Source organism: Mesocricetus auratus, unplaced genomic scaffold, assembly GCF_017639785.1.
Source record: "Mesocricetus auratus isolate SY011 unplaced genomic scaffold, BCM_Maur_2.0 Super-Scaffold_100008, whole genome shotgun sequence".
Classification (NCBI taxonomy): Eukaryota; Metazoa; Chordata; class Mammalia; order Rodentia; family Cricetidae; genus Mesocricetus; species Mesocricetus auratus.
This window is the reverse complement of record NW_024429192.1, coordinates 70681763-70700985: the sequence shown is the minus strand read 5'-3', so window position 1 is coordinate 70700985 and position 19223 is coordinate 70681763. Positions and strand designations below refer to the sequence as shown.

General features: G+C 40.1%; 1 protein-coding gene across 4 annotated transcripts in view; it reads left to right on the top strand.

The window, feature by feature from the left end:
• Window positions 1-17419, top strand: part of Klhl24 (kelch like family member 24) — a 41595-nt gene extending 24176 nt beyond the window's left edge. For all 4 annotated transcript variants that reach the window (XM_013118705.3, XM_021231522.2, XM_040751104.1 and 1 more), the window contains 4 exons: window positions 549-667; window positions 6000-6188; window positions 7400-7588; window positions 11549-17419. In XM_013118705.3, the coding sequence (XP_012974159.2) occupies window positions 549-667; window positions 6000-6188; window positions 7400-7588; window positions 11549-11749 (698 nt within the window). In that variant the 3' untranslated portion in view covers window positions 11750-17419. The remainder of the gene's footprint in view (window positions 1-548; window positions 668-5999; window positions 6189-7399; window positions 7589-11548) is intronic.
• The last annotated feature ends 1804 nt before the right edge of the window (window positions 17420-19223 follow it).

Genomic DNA, 19223 nt, shown 5'->3' with positions numbered 1-19223 from the left:
CCTGTTTTCTAAAATTCCCTCCCAAAGTTTATCAGTTGAAATTTTTCTATAAAGCTCTTAAGTTGAACATATTTACTGTACATGATGTCCTAAAAAGTCAGACTAAATGACAGGTTTTCAAAAAGTATATCTAGTCTATGCTTTGAAGCCTGTTGATTGACAAATAGTGTAATTAGCCTTGCAGATTATTGTTTTACTACTCAGTGACTGACACTACAACATACACCTGATTTTGTATGGCTTTTAAAACGTCTTTAGAACAGTCCTGCTGTTTGTAGTTATCTGGTGGTTGATTGGTAAAACTCACTGTATTTTATTCTTGTGGAGCTTATGGTTGTTATTTCTCAAGATAACAACTGGCAGAATTTAAACCTGCTCTGTGTAACTATTTCCACTAAGCTAGAGAAGGTTCCTCTATTATTTGTTGAACTAGTTCTGAACTCAGATTGAATGGGTAAATTCTGCTGTGTTTCCCTGTATGCTAATGGCATTGATCTGTTGGTCCTGTTTAGTGACGTTGCTGACTGTGCACTGTTTTCCATTTGAAGGTGGAAGAATCAACAGCCGTGACGTCTGGATTTATAACTCACAGCTAAATATCTGGATCAGAGTTGCTTCTCTAAATAAAGGCAGATGGCGCCACAAAATGGCTGTCCTTCTTGGTAAAGTAAGAGAAACAGCTTTTTATTACTACTTCTGGTCCATGTCCAAAAGAAATGCATCTTGCATTTCCCTCTGGGTATTTTGACTTCAAGTGGTATTTCCTTCCATTCCTAACCAAGATAAACTAAAGACGTAAACAATATGACACTGTACGTCTTGAATAGATATTTTGTTCTCCTGATTTTGTATTTGTGGCAGTACAGCACATTTCTCACACATTGGAATCCAAATGCTTAAGAACTAGAAAGGCATTAATTATATCTGATACAAAACCAGGCCAGTGTCTAGTCCACACAACTTTTTCCCTTTTACTGACTTTGACAGTCAGGTAGAAAAATGTTTAAGTGGTATTACTTAGCCTTCTTTATTTGTACAAGAGGGGATAAAACTAAGATAAACACTCTAACGTGTGTGTGTATTCCGCACGCCTAAATTTCCAGGTAAACACATGTGACACTTGGAGACCAAGGGAAGATGTCAAATGCCCTGCTCTATAACTTCACTTTATTCTTTTGAGGCTGGGTGCCAGCCAGCAAGCCCCATCCCCCACAGCACTGCTGTTACAGGACAGTGTCTTGTTTTTCATGTGGGTGTTGGGGATTTGAACTCGGATCCCTATGCTTTCACAGCAAGCCCCCTTACTTGCTGAGCCACTTCCTCAGTCCCTTCACCAGCATGTTTCACAGGAAATCTGTTATAGACTACAGCTAACAAGCGTATTAAAGTAGATACTACTGGATGCCAAACAAGATGCTCCATCTGTAATCCTGGCTCTCGGGGGCTCAGGGGCTCAAGGCAGGAGTGTCACAAGTGACAGGCCAAGCTGGGTTACACAGTAATACTGTCTAAAACTAAAAATTCACAATTTGGGTTCTGAACCATCAACTACCATTATTTAATCTGAACCTGGTCTGTGAGCTAGTGATTTGGATTTTTTTTTTTGAGGTAGACTCACTATGTAGCTAGCCCTGACAGGTCTGGAACTCACCAAAATCTGCCTGCCCCTGCCCCTACCCCTACCCTTGCCCCTGCCCCTGCCTCGAGTGCTAGGATTAAAGGTGTGCACCACGCTGCACAGCTGGCTTTTGGGCTCTTGAAGCTCTCCACTTGCTTTTTAACATTGACCAGGGAGAGACGCACCACGTGTGCTCCTGAGGGACTTGGAACTGTTAGCCATTCCCCAATGATCTTCATCACTTTGTCCAAAACACCTCAAATTAAGTGAAGTGAGTCTTCCCTGGCCTGTAGACCCCATTTCTGAGAAAATGTGGTGTCTTGGGCTTTACTAGGACACATTTCAGAGCCACCAATGGAAACCAGAACTTAGTTAAACCAGAGGTGGCTTCCCTGACGGCTTCCCTTCTCAGCCTCTCCTTCAACTTTTTCCCACAGAGGCATTTAAACCTTCATATTATGGAACACTGAAGCTCCTTGGACAATGTCAAGGCTATTTCTTAGCTGAACACAGTGATACACACCTGTAATCACAGTGCTTGCAAGGCAGAGGTAGAGAATATCAAAAGTTAAACCAGCCTGGACTATAAGCAAATTTGGACTATACCTCTCAAAAAAAAGTAGAGAGGAACATGGGAATCCTAAGCCCAGTGTATATTATACACTTATATAAAAATATCCTTATATACAATGAATCACAAGCAAAAATTTCGTATCATTAAAGGAATTAAAAATATTTGTAAATGAAAAGTCAACATCTTGTTTGAGATATACATATGTGATTGCCACGTGTGTGCAGGTGCCTGTGGAGGGCAGAAGAGGGGGTCATCAAATGCCCTGGAATTGGAGTTACTAGCAGTTGTATCCACCAGGCCTCTGTATGAGTACAAAGTGCTTGTAACTCAATAGCTGTCTGTCCAGTCCCTGCCTTTGGCAACAGATCTCGTGAAGCATAGGCTGACTTCCAACTCTGTACCTGAGGATGACTTTGAACTCTGGCTCTCCTTCCACCACCTCTAAAGTACTGGAATTGCAGTCACATACCCCCACTCCAGTATCGTTTAAAAGAAACAGTAATTTCCACTCAGTGTAGATAAAGCATTCACCACACAAGTTTGAGGATCAGAGTTCAAATCCAAAGAAGCTACATAAAATCAGGAGCAGTAGCACACATGTAATCTCAGTTCTCCTATAGCAAACTAGGTGGTAAAGACCAAAGAATTCCTGGAAGCTCCTGGGCAACTAGTCTGGCATACACAGTGGAAGACACTCCTACCTAAAAAGGTAGAGTGCTCGACTTGCACTCAAAGTTGACCTCTGACCTATACCAACACATGAGATACAGCAGTGGAAAGAGATCAACTGCAGAAAGTTGTCCTGTCACTTCTACACAAACACAAGACACATAACAATAATTTTCTTTCTAATGGCAAAGCAGGCCAGCAAAATGGCTCATTGTGTACCAGCACTTGTGGCCACATCTGACACTGAGTTTTCTCTTGGAGATGCATGCCATGGAAGGAGGACACCTACTCTCAAAAGTTGTCCTTTGACTTCCACACATAACACAGTGGAACTCATGTGCACACAGCAAATTTTTAAAAATGCAAAGTGCTAAAATAAGGGATTACAAATGAAGTATAACAAATTTAAATAATTTGTAATTATTTAAGCTGTAAATAAAAAGGATAGCTGTCTCAGGATCCATTATATGTTAGTGAATTCTTAATTTATTTGACAAATGTTAGTATATTTGATGTGGTGGTAATCAAAGCAAGCTGGACATGGCACTTGAGAAGCAGGACTGTCTCATTGAATGAGTAGATAGATAGACAGACAGACAGATAGACAAACATGGTAACACACATTTGCTCTGCTGTCTTCACCTGAGGGCAGGGGCATGAAGAGTGAGAGCAGCTGAGCTGTCTGAAATCCTATCTCAAACAACAAAAACAGTTCAAAGCTTAGAAGGACTTTATGTAAAAATAGCTTTTCATCGTTTAGACAACAAGTACACAACTCATGGGAACTATTATTCTGGAAATTAGAATGGGGCTAAATTCAGACCTCCTGTGAGATTATTGACCTTTATAAATCCGTTTATAGGAGCTAGAGAGGTAGCTCAGCAGTCAGAAGCACTGGCTGCTTTGTAGAGGGCCCCTGGATTCAGTTCCCAGCAGCACACGATTGTAACTTCAGTTCCAGAGGATGCAGTGGCCCTTCTGGACGGCAAGTACACATATGATGACGAGCATGCATGCAAAACACTCACACCTTACATCTTAACTAATCTACAAAGAAACGTAGGATGGTGTAGAGTGAAGCAGCTTGGATCGGGGAAGAATCATTAAGGAACATTTAATACGAGCCTGGCTTTGTGGCACATGCCTGTAATTCTAGTTCTGAGGGTGCTGAGGCAAGAGCATAGCAACGTTAAGACCAGCTTGGGCTTCATAATGATGAGACCCTGCCTCCAAAAAAAAAAAAACCTTACACGGTTACACAGGAAGCAGTGCAGCAGCAGAAACTCAGATTTGCTTAGTCCTGAAGCATCTTAACATTGATGTGTATGGTGTGGGTCTGTTCTTTATGTATGTGTGCAGGATATATCATGTTTAGTCTCTATTGAATTATGTGCCAGGTGTGTGTGTGTGACTCATGCTAGTAATCATAGACTTGGAAGGCTGAAGCAGGAGGATTGCCACAAGTTTGAGGCCAGCCTGTGTTACAGAGTGAAGTCTTGTCTCAGAAATCACAAAAAAAGGGTATGTGACAATGTTCTGTATTATTATTGCAGTTTTTAAATAAAGGAGTGTGTGTGTGTGGGTGTGGTGTTCTTTGTTCAATGTATGCATATGTCTGTGTCCTTGAAGGCCAGATAATGGTGTCAGATTCCCTGGATCCAAAATTACCCTTTGTGGGTGCTGGGAATAGAACCTGGGTCCTCTACAAGAGCCCTTGACTGCTGAACCATCTCTCTAGCCCCATATTCGGTTTGTTTGAAACAAGGTCACATTACACATGAGAAATGTGCAATAGAAGTAGTGCTGGCTACTATAGATAGACGAAGGCACACAGATAAATTGCGGACAAATTTAAATCACGAAGTGTGAGTTTAGCCCCACTCTTAAGCATTCACTGATGATCTGTGAAAGCATTGATGGTGTCTGGGAAGGTTGGCATGTGGTTAAGGGAGCTGTGGACTGATGTGGACCCTTGGGCAGATGGTAATGATGGAAAACAGAGAGAGATCCTGTGGCAGACCCAGTTGAACTTCATGGTTGATTAGATGTGGCAAAAAGAGTTGATGATAACTGCCCATTAAAGGAAATGTGGGTATGACACTGTAAAGCTTGAGTAGAAGTTTCTAATAATCCCCATGGTACACGGGAGCTTGTTTGCATGTAAGCCATTCACTAAATGTCTCGTTCATGGTGTTGGCTGTCATGTAGAGGTGTTGCCCCCCACTACTGATGGAAAATGTTGAAAAGCTCTTTGAGCTCACTGTGTCTCGGGTGTTTTTCTAGCCACTGTATATGCTAAAAGATGGGCCTTGCCTTCAGAGAGCTCACACTCCTGACACTTACTTGGTGTTGTAGTTGTATAGCTTTATTACTTTATAATCAAATATCCTATTGTTTTTTGTTTGTTTGTTCGTTTGGTTGGTTTGGTTTGGTTTGGCTTGGTTTGGTTTGGTTTTTCGAGACAGGGTTTCTCTGTATTGTTTTGGAGGCTGTCCTGGAACTCGCTCTGGCCTCGAACTCACAGAGATCCGCCTGCCTCTGCCTCCCGAGTGCTTGGAATTAAAGGCGTGTGCCACCAACTCCCGGCAAAATATCATATTGTTAAATGAGCAAAAGTTGAAAAACTTCATTCCCATGGATATGGTAAAGACTTGTTCTTCAAGGGGGGGTTAAAAAAAAACATGGTCATTCATAGATAAAGCACAGGTAAACAGTAAGGTAAACAAATACGCAGTATGCCTGTGTGATTAAAATGTCACTGACGGGAACATACCAGAAAAGGCTCTTACTGGGATTGTCAGAGTGGTGCTAAGAAATGAAAAAGCCTCAGAAAACTGAGCTAACTACACTGTAGTCATAGCTGTCAAGATCATGGATGAGAGGGATCCTCTAATGTTAACTGAGCAGATAAACATTTTAGACTTGCTAATAAGATTCTTTTTTGTTTGTTTGTTTGTTTTTTGAGACAGGGTTTCTCTGTGTTGCTTTGGAGCCTGTCCTGGAACTCACTTTGTAGACCATGTTGGTCTCGAACTCCCAAAGATCCACCTGCCTCTGCCTCCCGAGCGCTGGGACTAAAGGCGTGCACCACTAATGCCCAGTGCTAATAAGATTCTTTTCACTGCATTTTACATATAGGTGTATGTTGTCGGGGGCTATGATGGACAGAACAGACTTAGCAGTGTAGAGTGTTATGATTCCTTTTCAAATCGTTGGACAGAAGTTGCACCACTTAAGGAAGCTGTGAGCTCTCCTGCGGTGACAAGCTGTATAGGAAAACTGTTTGTGATTGGTGGAGGACCTGATGACAATACTTGCTCTGATAAGGTAAGTTGTGTGCTTAGAGAATTCCTCATGCCTGTTGAGTGGATAGATGGCTAGGACATGGAGTGTGAGGGATCTTTTAAAAACTGTCTAGCGTCCTGTTCTGAGGAAAAGCACTAACTTTCAAGTTGCCACAGTGACACCATAATATAGCCAGTAATTTGCTATGTGTGACAAATGTGATTTAACCTTTTTGAAATGAGGCTAATCTCAGAATAAAAACCTTTACTGTCATCTACAGGATTTAAATGCAACACAGAAATTGAACGAGCAAAGGTCAAGGCAGTAATGATACTGCTTCTGCTTCCAGCTAGGTCATTTCTTTAAACCTTTGGGTGTTTTGGATTTTTTGTTTATTTTGGTTTTGTTTTTGTTTGTTTTTAGAACAAAAGAAGAGGAAAGATTGCCTCTTCTGTAACTAGAAGATGGCCCAAAGTAGCTGTAGTCATCCAACTCAGAGACAAAAGAACGTGTGCCATCCTGGCATTTCAGGAAATGTCATGTTTATTCTGAGGAGGGGTATCCAATGGCTAATTGGTTTAGTGATGATAATAAAATTTCATCAGTCACTTCATCTATTTTCTTACTTACTGTCAATATGTCATCAGATGGTAAAGGTGCTTACTACTAAACCTGCTCATCTGAGTTCAAGCCCCAGCACCTGCAGTAGAAAGAAGGAGACCACCAGCTCTGCAGGTTGTCCTCTGACCTCCATGTGGGCACTGTGACAATAAGTAGATAAAGTTGCCTATTTACAGTTTATACTAAGAATATATTACATTGAAATTGCCTGGTGTTCTTTTGAAGTAAGGACTACTTAAACACATACAGAAATTATATTCAGATTGGTACATGATTATCTTACATAAGGCAATTTCAGAAAAACTTAAGACTTACTGTTAGTGTACATTAGTAAACATGGAGGCCATTCCTCTTGGAAATAATCTGTATATTTTGTTAGTATCTTCTGCTTGATGGCAATAATTAGCAATTCTTTGGTGATTTTCTTTTTCTTTTCAAACAAAGGAGTTTATCCTTCACCCAAAAGCAGGAATTTTCTTAATTCATAAATTTTATTAATCAGACTAACCTCATTTAATTCTTTGAATTAAAGGCATTTGCTTTTTAACCCTGTTTCTATATATTGACAGATTTTTAAAGCAAATTTACATGTTTGTTTAGACATCTTACTCCATGTTTTTCTGTATCATTAGGTTCAATCTTATGATCCCGAAACCAATTCTTGGCTACTTCGTGCAGCTATCCCAATCGCCAAGAGGTGCATAACGGCTGTCTCTCTGAACAACCTGATCTACGTTGCTGGTGGACTGACCAAGGCGGTGTATTGTTATGACCCAGTTGAGGACTACTGGATGCATGTACAGAACACATTCAGCCGACAGGTAACAGCACAGAGTCCAAACAGAAACTGAGAGGAGATATGTGACATGATTAGTTACTTGAATTTCACTCTTCACATATTTCATAATTTTTTAAACTCCCTCCCAAGGAATTGTCTTTATTCTTTTTTGTTTGTTTGTTTTTTGTAGTGTTGGGGATTTGGGGATTAGGTTCAGAGCCTCATGAATACTAGGTAAACATCTACACTGAATAATGCTCTGCCCCAAGGATTATCTTTAGCAAGTGAACCTTTTTAATCAGCCCAACTTGAGGTAGCCATTGTATTTAGGCTTTTGACTAAAAAAACTCAGTCTTCACATTTTTCAAATTCTTGTTCCAATCTTCTGCCCCTTCCCTTTCATATTTCAGAAGAGAAGAGATCAAACTGAGGGCCCTATAAGTAGAGACTTTTTGTTATAAAGGAAATGTATGTGCTCAGGCCTCGTGCATCCACATGTTCTGCATCTCCTTTTATTCTATTCCAGAAAGGCTCCCAGCTTGCAGGTTCTTGGCTCTGCTCACCTTCCTTTTACTAACAAAATGCTGCTTTACTGCTGAAATTCTGTCTCTCCTTGCATGGTAGTATGTGCACGGGGATGTGGGTGCCCAGAGAGACCAGAAGAGGGTCACTTCCCTTTAGCTTCAGTTACAGGTGATTGTGAGCTACCTGATGTGGGTGCTGGGAACCAAACTCCAGCCTTCAGGAAGTGACACAAGTGCTCTTAACCACTGAGCCAGCCTGTTTTCCCAAAATGTATTTTTTTCTTTCGTTTTATCTGTCCTTCCTTCCTTCCTTTCTCTCCTTTTCTCTTTCTTTGGTCGGGTAGATTTTGCTTTTCTGTCTCTCTTTTACTTCCTTTTCTCTCTCTTTTTTTAAGACAAGGACTCACTTTGTAGTTCTGACTGGTGTGGAACTCACAGATCTGCTTTCCTCTCCCTCTCAGTGCTGAGATTAAAGGTGTGTAGCATACCAGCCTCTTATTTATTATGTATACAGTGTTCTGCCTACATGCCAGAAAAAGCCCACGAGATCTCAGTATATGGTTGCTGGGAATTGAACTCAATACCTGTTTAAGAACACATTCTTAAAGATTGATAGTAGTCATCTGTTGTTTTCATTTTTTCCACTCCATCTTTAAATATGAGTGTTGCTTAGACCTCTTTCCGCTGACTTAGCTCGAGTTTACTCCTGAGTTACTTCATTTGCTGCTCAGGACTCACCTTGTTTCCACCCTTGTTCCCACATGCTACAATGCATTGCCCATGGTGCTCCCTACTCTCCTGCTGTCTCTTCATCCAGAGGCCCCAGAAACCTCACTAGGTTTTTTCACTATCTCTGAAAGAGCGAGGCTTACGTACTGGTCCTGGCCTCTAGTCTAGCTTTTCTAAACCAGTTTGCTACGAGATGCTGTAGCAAATCTCTTGTCCCCTTGACCGAAAGCCTACAGAACGAACTCCATAACTCACCACTTTGTTCTAGACCTTCTGTTGTCTCATCTTTGCTTTCTTTTCCACTTACTCATAGGCAAAAAGCTTAAGAAATGATTGCTTTGTTCTTTTGTTTGTTTTTAGAGACAAGGTTGCTCTGTGTAGCCCAGGCTGTCCTCAAAGTTACAGAGATCACCTGCCTCTGCCACTCAAGTGCTGGGACTTATGGCGTTCAACAACCACGCCCAGCTGATTGCTTGGTTTTTTCAGTTTCATTTTCTGTAACTTTATTCCCGTTGTATTGTGTGTTATTTTTATTTTCTGTGCAAATCATGTGTACATTTTTTACCTTCTGTACTTGTAATTCCACTCATCTTTTAGCAACAAACTCGGATTACCTTGATCAAACTGACCTTTTTCCCCACCACTATTTTCTTAGTATTCACAGAGTATAGCAGTTGCATACTCCTTAAATTTTTTGCTTATTTTATTTTGTTGATTGGTTGATTTTGGTTTTTTGACTAGTTTTCAGGTAGCTGGAACTAGCCTTGAACTCTTGATCCTCAGGCCTCCATCTACAAAAGGTGTGTACTTTAGTGCCAGGATCTCTTAGGAGTTTAGTTTTTATTTTTTTAACATCTGTATATCTGTGTGTATGTATGTGTATCACAGCAGGTGTGGAGGTCTGAGGGCAATATGCAGGATTCCATTATGTGGGTACTGGCATGGAACACACGTTGTTGGGATTGGCAGGAAACACCTTTTAATCAGCAAGTCATCTACCAGGTCCCCCTTATGGTTTGGTGTGAGTCAATGAGTGTGTGTGTGTGTGTGTGTGTGTGTGTGTGTGCGCGCGCGAGCGCGCGCGCGTGCGTGCGTGCGTGCGTGTATACCATGTGTATAAGTGTCTCCAAATACAAGAAAAGGATCTTGAATCCCTGGAATGGTTGCTTAGAACTGAACTTGGGTCCTCTGGAACAGCAGCAAACACTTTTAACCACTAAGCCATCTCTTTAACCTGCCCTGGATTTTTTGTTTGTTTGTTTCTTTTTAGATTTAATTTTTATTTATGGGTCTCTGTGAATGTATGCCACATGTGTGCAGGTGCCCTTGGTGTTCAGAAGAGGGTGTCAAATCTCTTGGAGCTGGAATTGCAGGCGGTTCAACTGCCCGGTGTGGGTGCTAAGAACTGAACATGGGTTCTCTGAAGAACAGCAAGTGATCTTAAGCACTGAGCCATCTCCAGTCCCTGCCCTGGTTTCTTTCTTTTGTTTTTCTTTTTTCTTTTTTTGGTTTTTCGAGACAGGGTTTCTCTGTGGCTTTGGAAGCTGTCCTGAAACTAGCTCTTGTAGACCAGGCTGGTCTCGAACTCACAGAGATCATAGAGACCTGCCTCTGCCTCTGCCTCCCAAGCACTGGGATTAAAGGCGTGCGCCATACTGCCTGGCCCTGCCCTGGTTTCTTAAATGTTTATTTCCTATACTGGCATTCAGCCTTCTTTAGGAAGGATACTGTTGAATTAGCAATTCATTTTCTCTCTGTCTTACATATACTCATGTTCAGAACATATTTTGCTGCATTGGTGAACGAGTGAAGAAGTAAGTTCCCTGACCAGTTGGCTCCCACATGGTGGGCTTGAGTCTCCTCCAGCATTGCACACGTGCTCCTACCCTGGTGCACACAAAATGTAATGTTTTCTTAAGTAAGGGGGGAGCATTATTAAATCAGTGAATATTTCTTTTCCTTCTTGAGTACATTAAGCATTTAAACTGTCATTAAAGTTTAAAATACTTACATGAAGGCAAGTTTGTAATCTTAGCACTTGTGGGTGCTAAAACAGGAGGATTGTTGTTGGTTCAAGGCCTGCCTGGGCTACAGACTAGTAAGATTCTATAGTTTTTGTTTTTAAAGATTCATCCTTATAAGAATATTTCTTTTGCCTAGTAATTATTTACACACAAATACAATTTGGCTAGGGATCTCATTGTGTAGAATAAATTAAAACGTATTGGTGGCATTTCTATGTCCCAGCTAAGACCTCTAATAACAAGTTTTCTTTTAACTATGATTAAAATCTGTTTTTCTGTGGGTGGTGGTGGTACACACCTTTAGTCCCAGCAGAGGAAGGAAGCAGAGAAAGGAGGATCTCTGAGAGTTTGAGGCCAGCCTGGTCTACAGCATGTGTTTCAGGACAGCCAAGGTTACACAAAGAAACCCTATCTTGAAAAACCAAACAAAAAAAACCTTTCTGGTTTATTTATTTTCAACTTAAGTTTCTCTAAAGGAACTAATGCCCCTATTCCTTGGTCATGTGATAATTATAATAGCTTCCCTTCACTGCAGTAAGTTGTTTAAAGCCTACCATGCTCTTCATGTCTTGGCCTCACTAACTTTGTTCATGTAAATATTCAGCACTCAGGTATAACAGGCGCTGGGCAAAAAGATAGATGAGCTGCTTGTACTATATTAAAGCATGTTGTTGCTTCAAATCCTTTATCATCAATAATTAATTTTTTATGTATTTTGTCAAACAGGAAAACTGTGGTATGTCTGTGTGTAATGGTAAGATCTACATCCTGGGTGGAAGACGGGAAAACGGAGAAGCCACGGACACTATTCTCTGTTACGATCCTGCGACAAGTATCATCACAGGGGTTGCTGCAATGCCCAGACCAGTGTCCTATCATGGATGTGTAACTATTCATAGATATAATGAGAAATGCTTTAAACTTTAAACCCAGGGTACCTCACACAAGAAGCTATGCCAGTCCAAGAGGAAAGTTTAAAAACTACCAAGTGAGAACACATCTCTGTTGTGCTATATACAAAAAATAAATAATCCTGATGCCTTTCCACCCAAAATATCAGTATCTCAAGCTGTAATAAATCCTTTCATGTAACTGGGGGTGAGGTGTGTTAAACTGATGGTGGTTAAAACCAGGCATAGTCGTGCACACCTTTAATCCCAGCACCCAGAAGACAAAGGCAGGTAGATTTCTCTTGAGTTTGAACCTAGCCTGATCTACATGACAAGTTCTAGATCAGCAAGGGCTACACAATAAAACCTTGTCTCTAAAAAGATAATTTGCCTATGAATACACTTTTGCATCTGTGAAAAATTATGTGGGGTAGGAAAAGACATCCAGCTGTAAACTTCTTAGGGATTTGTGAACTGTCTTTTAGGAATGTTTATTTCTTTTTTGTCAGTTATGTAGAGAATAATTGTGTGACTGAAGCTTCATTTAGTTTGAGTTTCCTGATGTTAATGTTTAGGACTCATTGTGAGGGGAAGAAATGAGTTTTAAACATCTGTCACTGACTTTATCCATACTGGTTAATTTCATTGAAGGTATTTTTGTTTGTTTGTTGTTTGTTTGTTTTCTAATTGTAAAAATGTAGTGACAAGTCAGCTACCATAAAATACCGAGTTTTATGACTTCATAGACTGTTGTCTGTCATTAAATACTTTTTGTGAGCTTATGTAAGAGATATAAAAGGAGATTCAAATTACACATTAGTTCCTAAGGAAAAAATGAATATAACTAGTGGAGAAGAAAAAAATGTGATCCACTTTGGTTCTCAGGGTTTTTAATGAATCGTTTGAGTCCACTAAAGAAGTTCTTTCTTGAAACTAACAGAGAAGTTGAGATTCCTTTTACAGAGCCAGGAGGTGATGCACACCTGTCTCCAGGCTCTGAAAGGTGCATCCAAAGAAACTAAATTGGGACTGAAGAGATGGCTCAGTGTTTAAGAGCACTTACTGCTCTTCCAGAGAACCCTGGTTTGGCTCCTAGTACCCATATCAGATGGTTCACAAAGGCCTATAATTCTAGTTCCAGAGAACCCAATGCCCTCTGGCCTCCCTGAGCACCTTCGGCATGTGGTGCACATAAATTCACACAGACACACATATGTACATAAGAGAAATCAACCTTTAAAAAAACAAAAGTATGTTTTGTAATACTGCTGTAAGAAAAACAAGACAGGCTTGCTGCCTAGCAGCCCAGTAGAGTTGCCCTTCCTGGTTTGATGCTCTGCTGAGGACCTCTTCTCTGCCTTGTAAGCATCTACCAGTCCTAGGAGTCTCTACACCTGATTTCTAATAACCTAGAGCAGAGGCCACTTTTCTCAGTGGGGCCACTTGTTTGTAAGTTAGCACTGAGCAACACTGGCCAGCAGCAGTTCCAGTCTTCTGAGGAAATCTCTTACTTGGGAGCCATTGTATAAGATAATTGGTCAACATTTTCAAATTTCTATTAGATTTTTTTTCCTCCAGGTTTTTCACCTCATTTACAAAGCTTACCAGTTTTCAAAGGGAAATAACAAAAGTTTTTTCTTAGAAATATACTGGGTAAAGCAGGAACTAGCATAACTAGTTATTGTAACTTCTGCGTGGACAGATAACAGTTCACAATGCTGTAGGCTGTCCCAGGTAGCTTGCTGTGTTTAACTTCCCTTGTCAGTGACTATAGTGTCATTAGATTTCTGCCAAAATCAAGGTAATCATCAGAAGCCTAACACTGGCAAACTTCTTCCTCCTCATCTTAGACTAATACAGACATTTCTTAACAGTCAGTGCTTATTTGAAATCTAAATTCTGAGAAAAACACTAGAAAATACACTTATGAAATTGTTTTCAAGTCATAAATTTTAAATGACATAACTGATAACTATAGAAGCAATTCAGAAAACAATTATCAGTCAGTTGAGAGACAGTTGTATGTACAATTGAGGGTATTTGTACTGTAATTTTATAGTATATACCTGCATTATACTTTTATTAGATAATGCAAACTGATTCAGAAATTCTTAACAGTAAAATGTGTGAACAAAGGTGGTTTTGTAAATGCTTAGGATTCTACAAATGCTAATTGTTATTCTCATGTATATTTGTAAGATTGTGTCCATTCAGAAACTCATCATATAAAAGACTTTCTCAAAGTAAATTTGTATTTTATTAATTTTGTCTATTGTAAAAGTCTGTTGTAAAATATCTACTTGTATTTTGTAATATTTATCTTTCCTTGTGTTTATTGTAGCAAATTGGAAAATATCCTGAAAAGCTGAATTTGTTTAAACAAATTAATTTTTCTTTATGCAATTTAAAACCACATAAATTGAGTAGTTGCAAATTATGTTAAGTCACAAGAAAGTATCTTGAATTGTAGAAAATTAATTTTTTAAAACTGCCCAGTTGATGTTTTAACTTCTTTTAATTAGTTATCTTTCTTATATTTTAACTTCCTTTAATTACTTATTTTTCTTTACTAATTCTTGATAAATGGTGGTAAGCAGCCCTGGTTTGAGAAAAATTATTTTAGAATTTAATTAGTACATTAAAAGGGAAGTATCAACCATCTTGGTGTCAGACTATATTCATTCTGTCCTCCCATAATTGGCAGATTTTCTTTTGGTAGGTGATACCTCTAAGTTATGTGTATGTGTTTATATGTAGACAGTTTGCTTGTGTACATACATCACAAACACCCATTGATTTTTTTTTGCAGAGACAGATATTAGATAAAAATTAGTTGATCATATTCTATTCAATGCAGAAGACTAAATTTGAATACTTCTGGAGTACTTTTTGTTGTGAGACAAGATCTCTGTAGCCTGTGCTAACCTCAAACTCTTAGCAATTCTTTGCCTTTTGAGTGCTGCAGGCACAAATGGAAGTCAGCACCAGTTCTCTACAATAGTGGTTTCATCTGACAGTACAGATCAGGGCATGAGGCTCTGTGCACCTGTGTGATGGCAGTGTTAAGGGGCAGAAGGCAGACTGCTCAGATCACAAGAGTCAGCTGATCATCTCAGCTGGAAAGAACTTGAAGGTGTGTTTTGTGGATCAACAGGAAGTTACACTTGGTTTTTGTGTGCATTTTGTCATGAACTTCAAATCTTCCAACTCTTCTTCATGTATGTGACAAGGTGGCCTGAATTCCTCCTCTTCTACGGTGCCATCCCCACTGACTTTACTAATAGATGATTTGGATTTTCCGTAGTTGTTTTTGTAGATGATTGGGGTCCAGGTGTTTACTCCATTTCAATCAGGTTTAAAGACGTAAATGCTCAGGGAGGATGTGAGCTTGCCACTGCTGCCTGTTTGGGGAGTGTGCAAAGTGTTGTCTCTTAAATGCCGTTCAGTTGATGACTCTGGACTAAAATTCTTCTAGAAGCTTCACACTTGGCTGTGGTTGCGGTTGAGCAGTTGCTCTACTTAGAAGAATGGCAATGCTTTGTGAACTGATTCAGTCTCCTGGTGAATTGAATTATATACCTGCTGTCAGACTCCATTTTGAAACTCAGGAAAGACAAAGGTGGTTTCTCTACTTTTGTCCGTGTCCAGACCGGGTGTGTGCTGCTTTTTCCTGATCTGACAGTAGATTCTAAAAATCACTTTTAAGAGCCCATGCACAAAGAGAGGAGGGGAGTTGTTCCTTTAACGTCTTAGGATGCATATGTGAAAAGGATACATACCCCAGACTTGATGTGGTACCAAGTGATAACATAATGTCTAGAGGTTTCCTGTGGACTGCCTTGTTTCATAGTCAATCCAAATCATTACTAGTTAACATGATTTGGCCTTGCTAGACTTAATTACGCATAGCTGAGTATGGTGGCAATGCCTGTAATTCCAGCCCTCAGGAGTGGCGGCACTGGAGGTTCAGGAGAGTTCAGTGAGCTTGGGGCCAGACTTCGCCACATGAAATAATAATGAAATTTTTGGCGTTAGGTAGAAAGCTAGAATTGTATCACTTCACCCATTATTATGTTAGATAAAAAATTCACTATACCACATAACCATAATGAAGCAGTTTGGCTGACCTGTAAAGCAATAGATTCGACTCACTAAATATACTTACAGCCACATCTAATGCCATGTATCAGACACCACTCCAAAGAGTGTAAACTGATAATACCAGAGATATTTTCAAAATATTTTAGACATTTTAGAGTGTTGTATTTGTAAGCAGGTAGGAGAGATGGTTCGGCAGTTAGGAGTTCTAGCTCTTCTGCTCTTGCGAAGGATCTGGGGCAGGTTCTAGGCACCTTCATGGTGGCTCACAAGCATTTGTAACTCCAGTTCTTGGGGTTCTTATGCCCTCTGACCTCCACAGGCACACATTTGTTGCATATACATTATGCGCAAACACTCAAAGTACAAGTAAAACACTCATACACATCTAAATCAATGAAGAATATTAAAATATTGTATGTGAACCTTTTTATATTTGTGTGATTACCTTAAATATTAAGCTTACAAGTGCCAAAGGTGATCCTAAATTTTTTAAAAGTGAAGTCATAACTTTCTATTATTGTTCCAAAGAGTTTTTTTAATGCTTGTGCCTTGAATTCCCAGTGCCATTTCTGTCTGTTAAAATTCAGCATACATAAACTGTGGATGTGCTCCCAGTGCAGTTAATGCACTTCTTATTTTTTGTTGTTTAGTTTTATTTTTAAGTTTTCTTTTTGAAACTGGGTTGGTTTTATCTTTTGAATCAGGGTCATATATAACTCAGACTGGCCTAGAACTGTTTTTGTGTTGCTGAAGATGGTCTTGAACTCCAGTTGTTCTCTCTGTGACTCCCAATGGCGCGGATGATAGCATGTGCCGCCACACTTGACTGTTTGGGCTCTTGTCTGTGAGTTGGTTGTTTGGTTGGTTGATTTAATGTGGCCCTGGCTGACCTGGAACTCAGTACATGGCCAGTCTGGCCTTGAGCAATGGCAGTCCTTCTGCCTCTGTCCTTAAATGCTAGGTTTATAGGTGTGGGCCACCACACCCAGCTGCCCTGAAATGCTTTTGTGAGTCCCAACTATGTAGTTGCTTGGCAGAATGAGACTGTTAAATGAGGTTGGTTTACATTTTTAACTCTTGGTACCTAGGTGCTTTTGAAATTCTCAGATAAACACCCATTTGACTCTCATAAAGGTCATTGAAATATCTAATAGTGAAGAAACTGTAATTATTTCTGTTCCGTCCTTATAGTAGTAATTAGTTGTGCTCTAGGGTTTTCCTTTGAACTTTCTTACTTTCTTGAGAAAGCACTTTGTTGTCTTCATCACCACCACCACCCCACCCCCACCACCCCCCCACTCTCCTACCCCCCCACCCCCCCCACCCCCCCGCAGTGAGTGACTCTCCAGAGTTAGCTGAGGTAAGGCTTTCAGAACTGAGCAACTGTAATGTGCTTTATTGTAACTGCTTCACGCCTATTGCTTTCAGTTTGACTCTTCAAAATGAAAATAAGAATGTTTTTTCTATGTCCTTGTTCTCAGTTCAGTTGTAGTACATTAATTGTCTAATGGCACTTCTTCCATAGTTTAAATTTTTAAAAGTTGTATCTAATGTCTTTTAAATATTACTTGACTATATGGTTGCATTAAATTTTGTTTACCAAAAATCTGATGAGTTTCAGTTTTGTTTTAATGTACCCAAGTGATTGTGTGAAAAGGGACAAGGGGAACATCAGACATTTATATTTACCAGAATAACCCTAAAATAACTCAGGACATAAACAAGAAATAATAGTGATTTGAGGAAAGGAGATGGTAGCCAACAAGAATACTCAAGTTGTGTGTTGAGCGTGGTCCCTGGTGTTGAGGAGGAACTGTTCACATAAAGCGTAGCTGGGGTTTAATGAAGATTTGTTAATAGTTTACCTATGAGGTTTAAGAGAGTGGACACAGAATGCAGGACACCGACCCACCCAAGGGCATGGGTGTTGGTTTCACAATCAGCCTAATACCTTGGAGGGCAGGAAGGGTATTGGATCCCCAGGAACTCAGTTACAGCTGTGAGCCCTTGTGCCTGCAGGGAACTCCCAACCCTGGAGTGGTGGAAGTTTTCAGAAAGGCTTCTAGTCTGTTCCTGTATTCCTTTGCTTTGCCATCTGTAGCCAGGAACTGCTCACAATGCTGGCTTCTTGTCAAAATTAAATAGTATACTCCAGTTTTATGAGCTGTGTCTAGGGACTGGCTGCTCTGTGGGCAGAATCCTGCCTGGCTTCTTTGAGATCATTTGCCCTCTTATTTATTGTGACGGCAGAACACATTTTCCTTCTTGGGGCATTCTCATTAAAAATCAATCTGGAGCATGATGATACAGACCTTTAAAGCCACTTGGGAGGAAAGGGCATGTGAATCTGTGAGTTCAAGACCAGCCTACTCTACATAGGCTTCCAGCCAAGGCTACACAGTGAGAACCTGTCTCAAAAAAAATTACATATATACGTGTGTGTGTGTGTTGATACATACATATATATATATATGTATATATTAGCCAGTGATTTTTAAAAGGATTTTATTTATTTATTAGTTATATATACAGTGTTCTGCCTGCATGTCAGAGAAGGCACCAAATCTCATTATAGATGGCTGTGAACCACCATATGGTTGCTGGGCATTGAACTCAGGACCTCTGGAAGAGCAGCCAGTTCTCTTAGCCTCTAAGCCATCTCTCCAACCCCAAGCCAATGAATTTTTTTAAATATCAGATATTGTCCCAAAATCATGCTCTGTTTGAAGTGTAGATTCACCTTTATGGGGGTAAAAAGGAGAAAATGATAGTTCCTGTGGGGAAACCAAGGACCACTGACAATATCTCGTGAAGAATTGGGAGTGCAGCCAGGATGTAAGTCTAGAGCACTTGTTCCTTAGCCGACTGTGTAACTTTTTTCTCTTTAGGACCTAAGTGGAGGACGAGTTCTTCAGAAATGTTGATTAAAGCAGCCTTAATAACTTCATACCAGATACCTGAGGACAGTAGCACGTGTTAGAAGTCAGATAAATGGGGAAAGAGCTTTTACTTTCTCAATGGTTTTAAGTTAGTTTGCCCTTCTGTACATGTTTATTAGCTCTTTGGATATGGTAAAAAGAAGCTTCCCCAGATTTTTTAAGTTGTAACAAAGTCAGTTTTTAAAAATAAAGTTTTGAATCCTTTTTTAAAATAATGAAGCCTAGTGGAAGGCAGATAATTATGCATTGCTGCCCTTGTAAGGGGTTGAGTAGGTCCACTCTGACAAGAACAGGTTGATATTTAGCTCTGTCTGCTCTGTCTCTGGCTTTCTGTGATCATCAGCTCTCATGCTTCCGCCACCATGACGGCATCTATGCTGTAATCAAGACAGAGGGCCCCCATGTGAGCTAATGGGTCGTCTTCACCCATTTAAGCTGTGAGCAGAATAAGACTTGTTCTGTATAGACTAC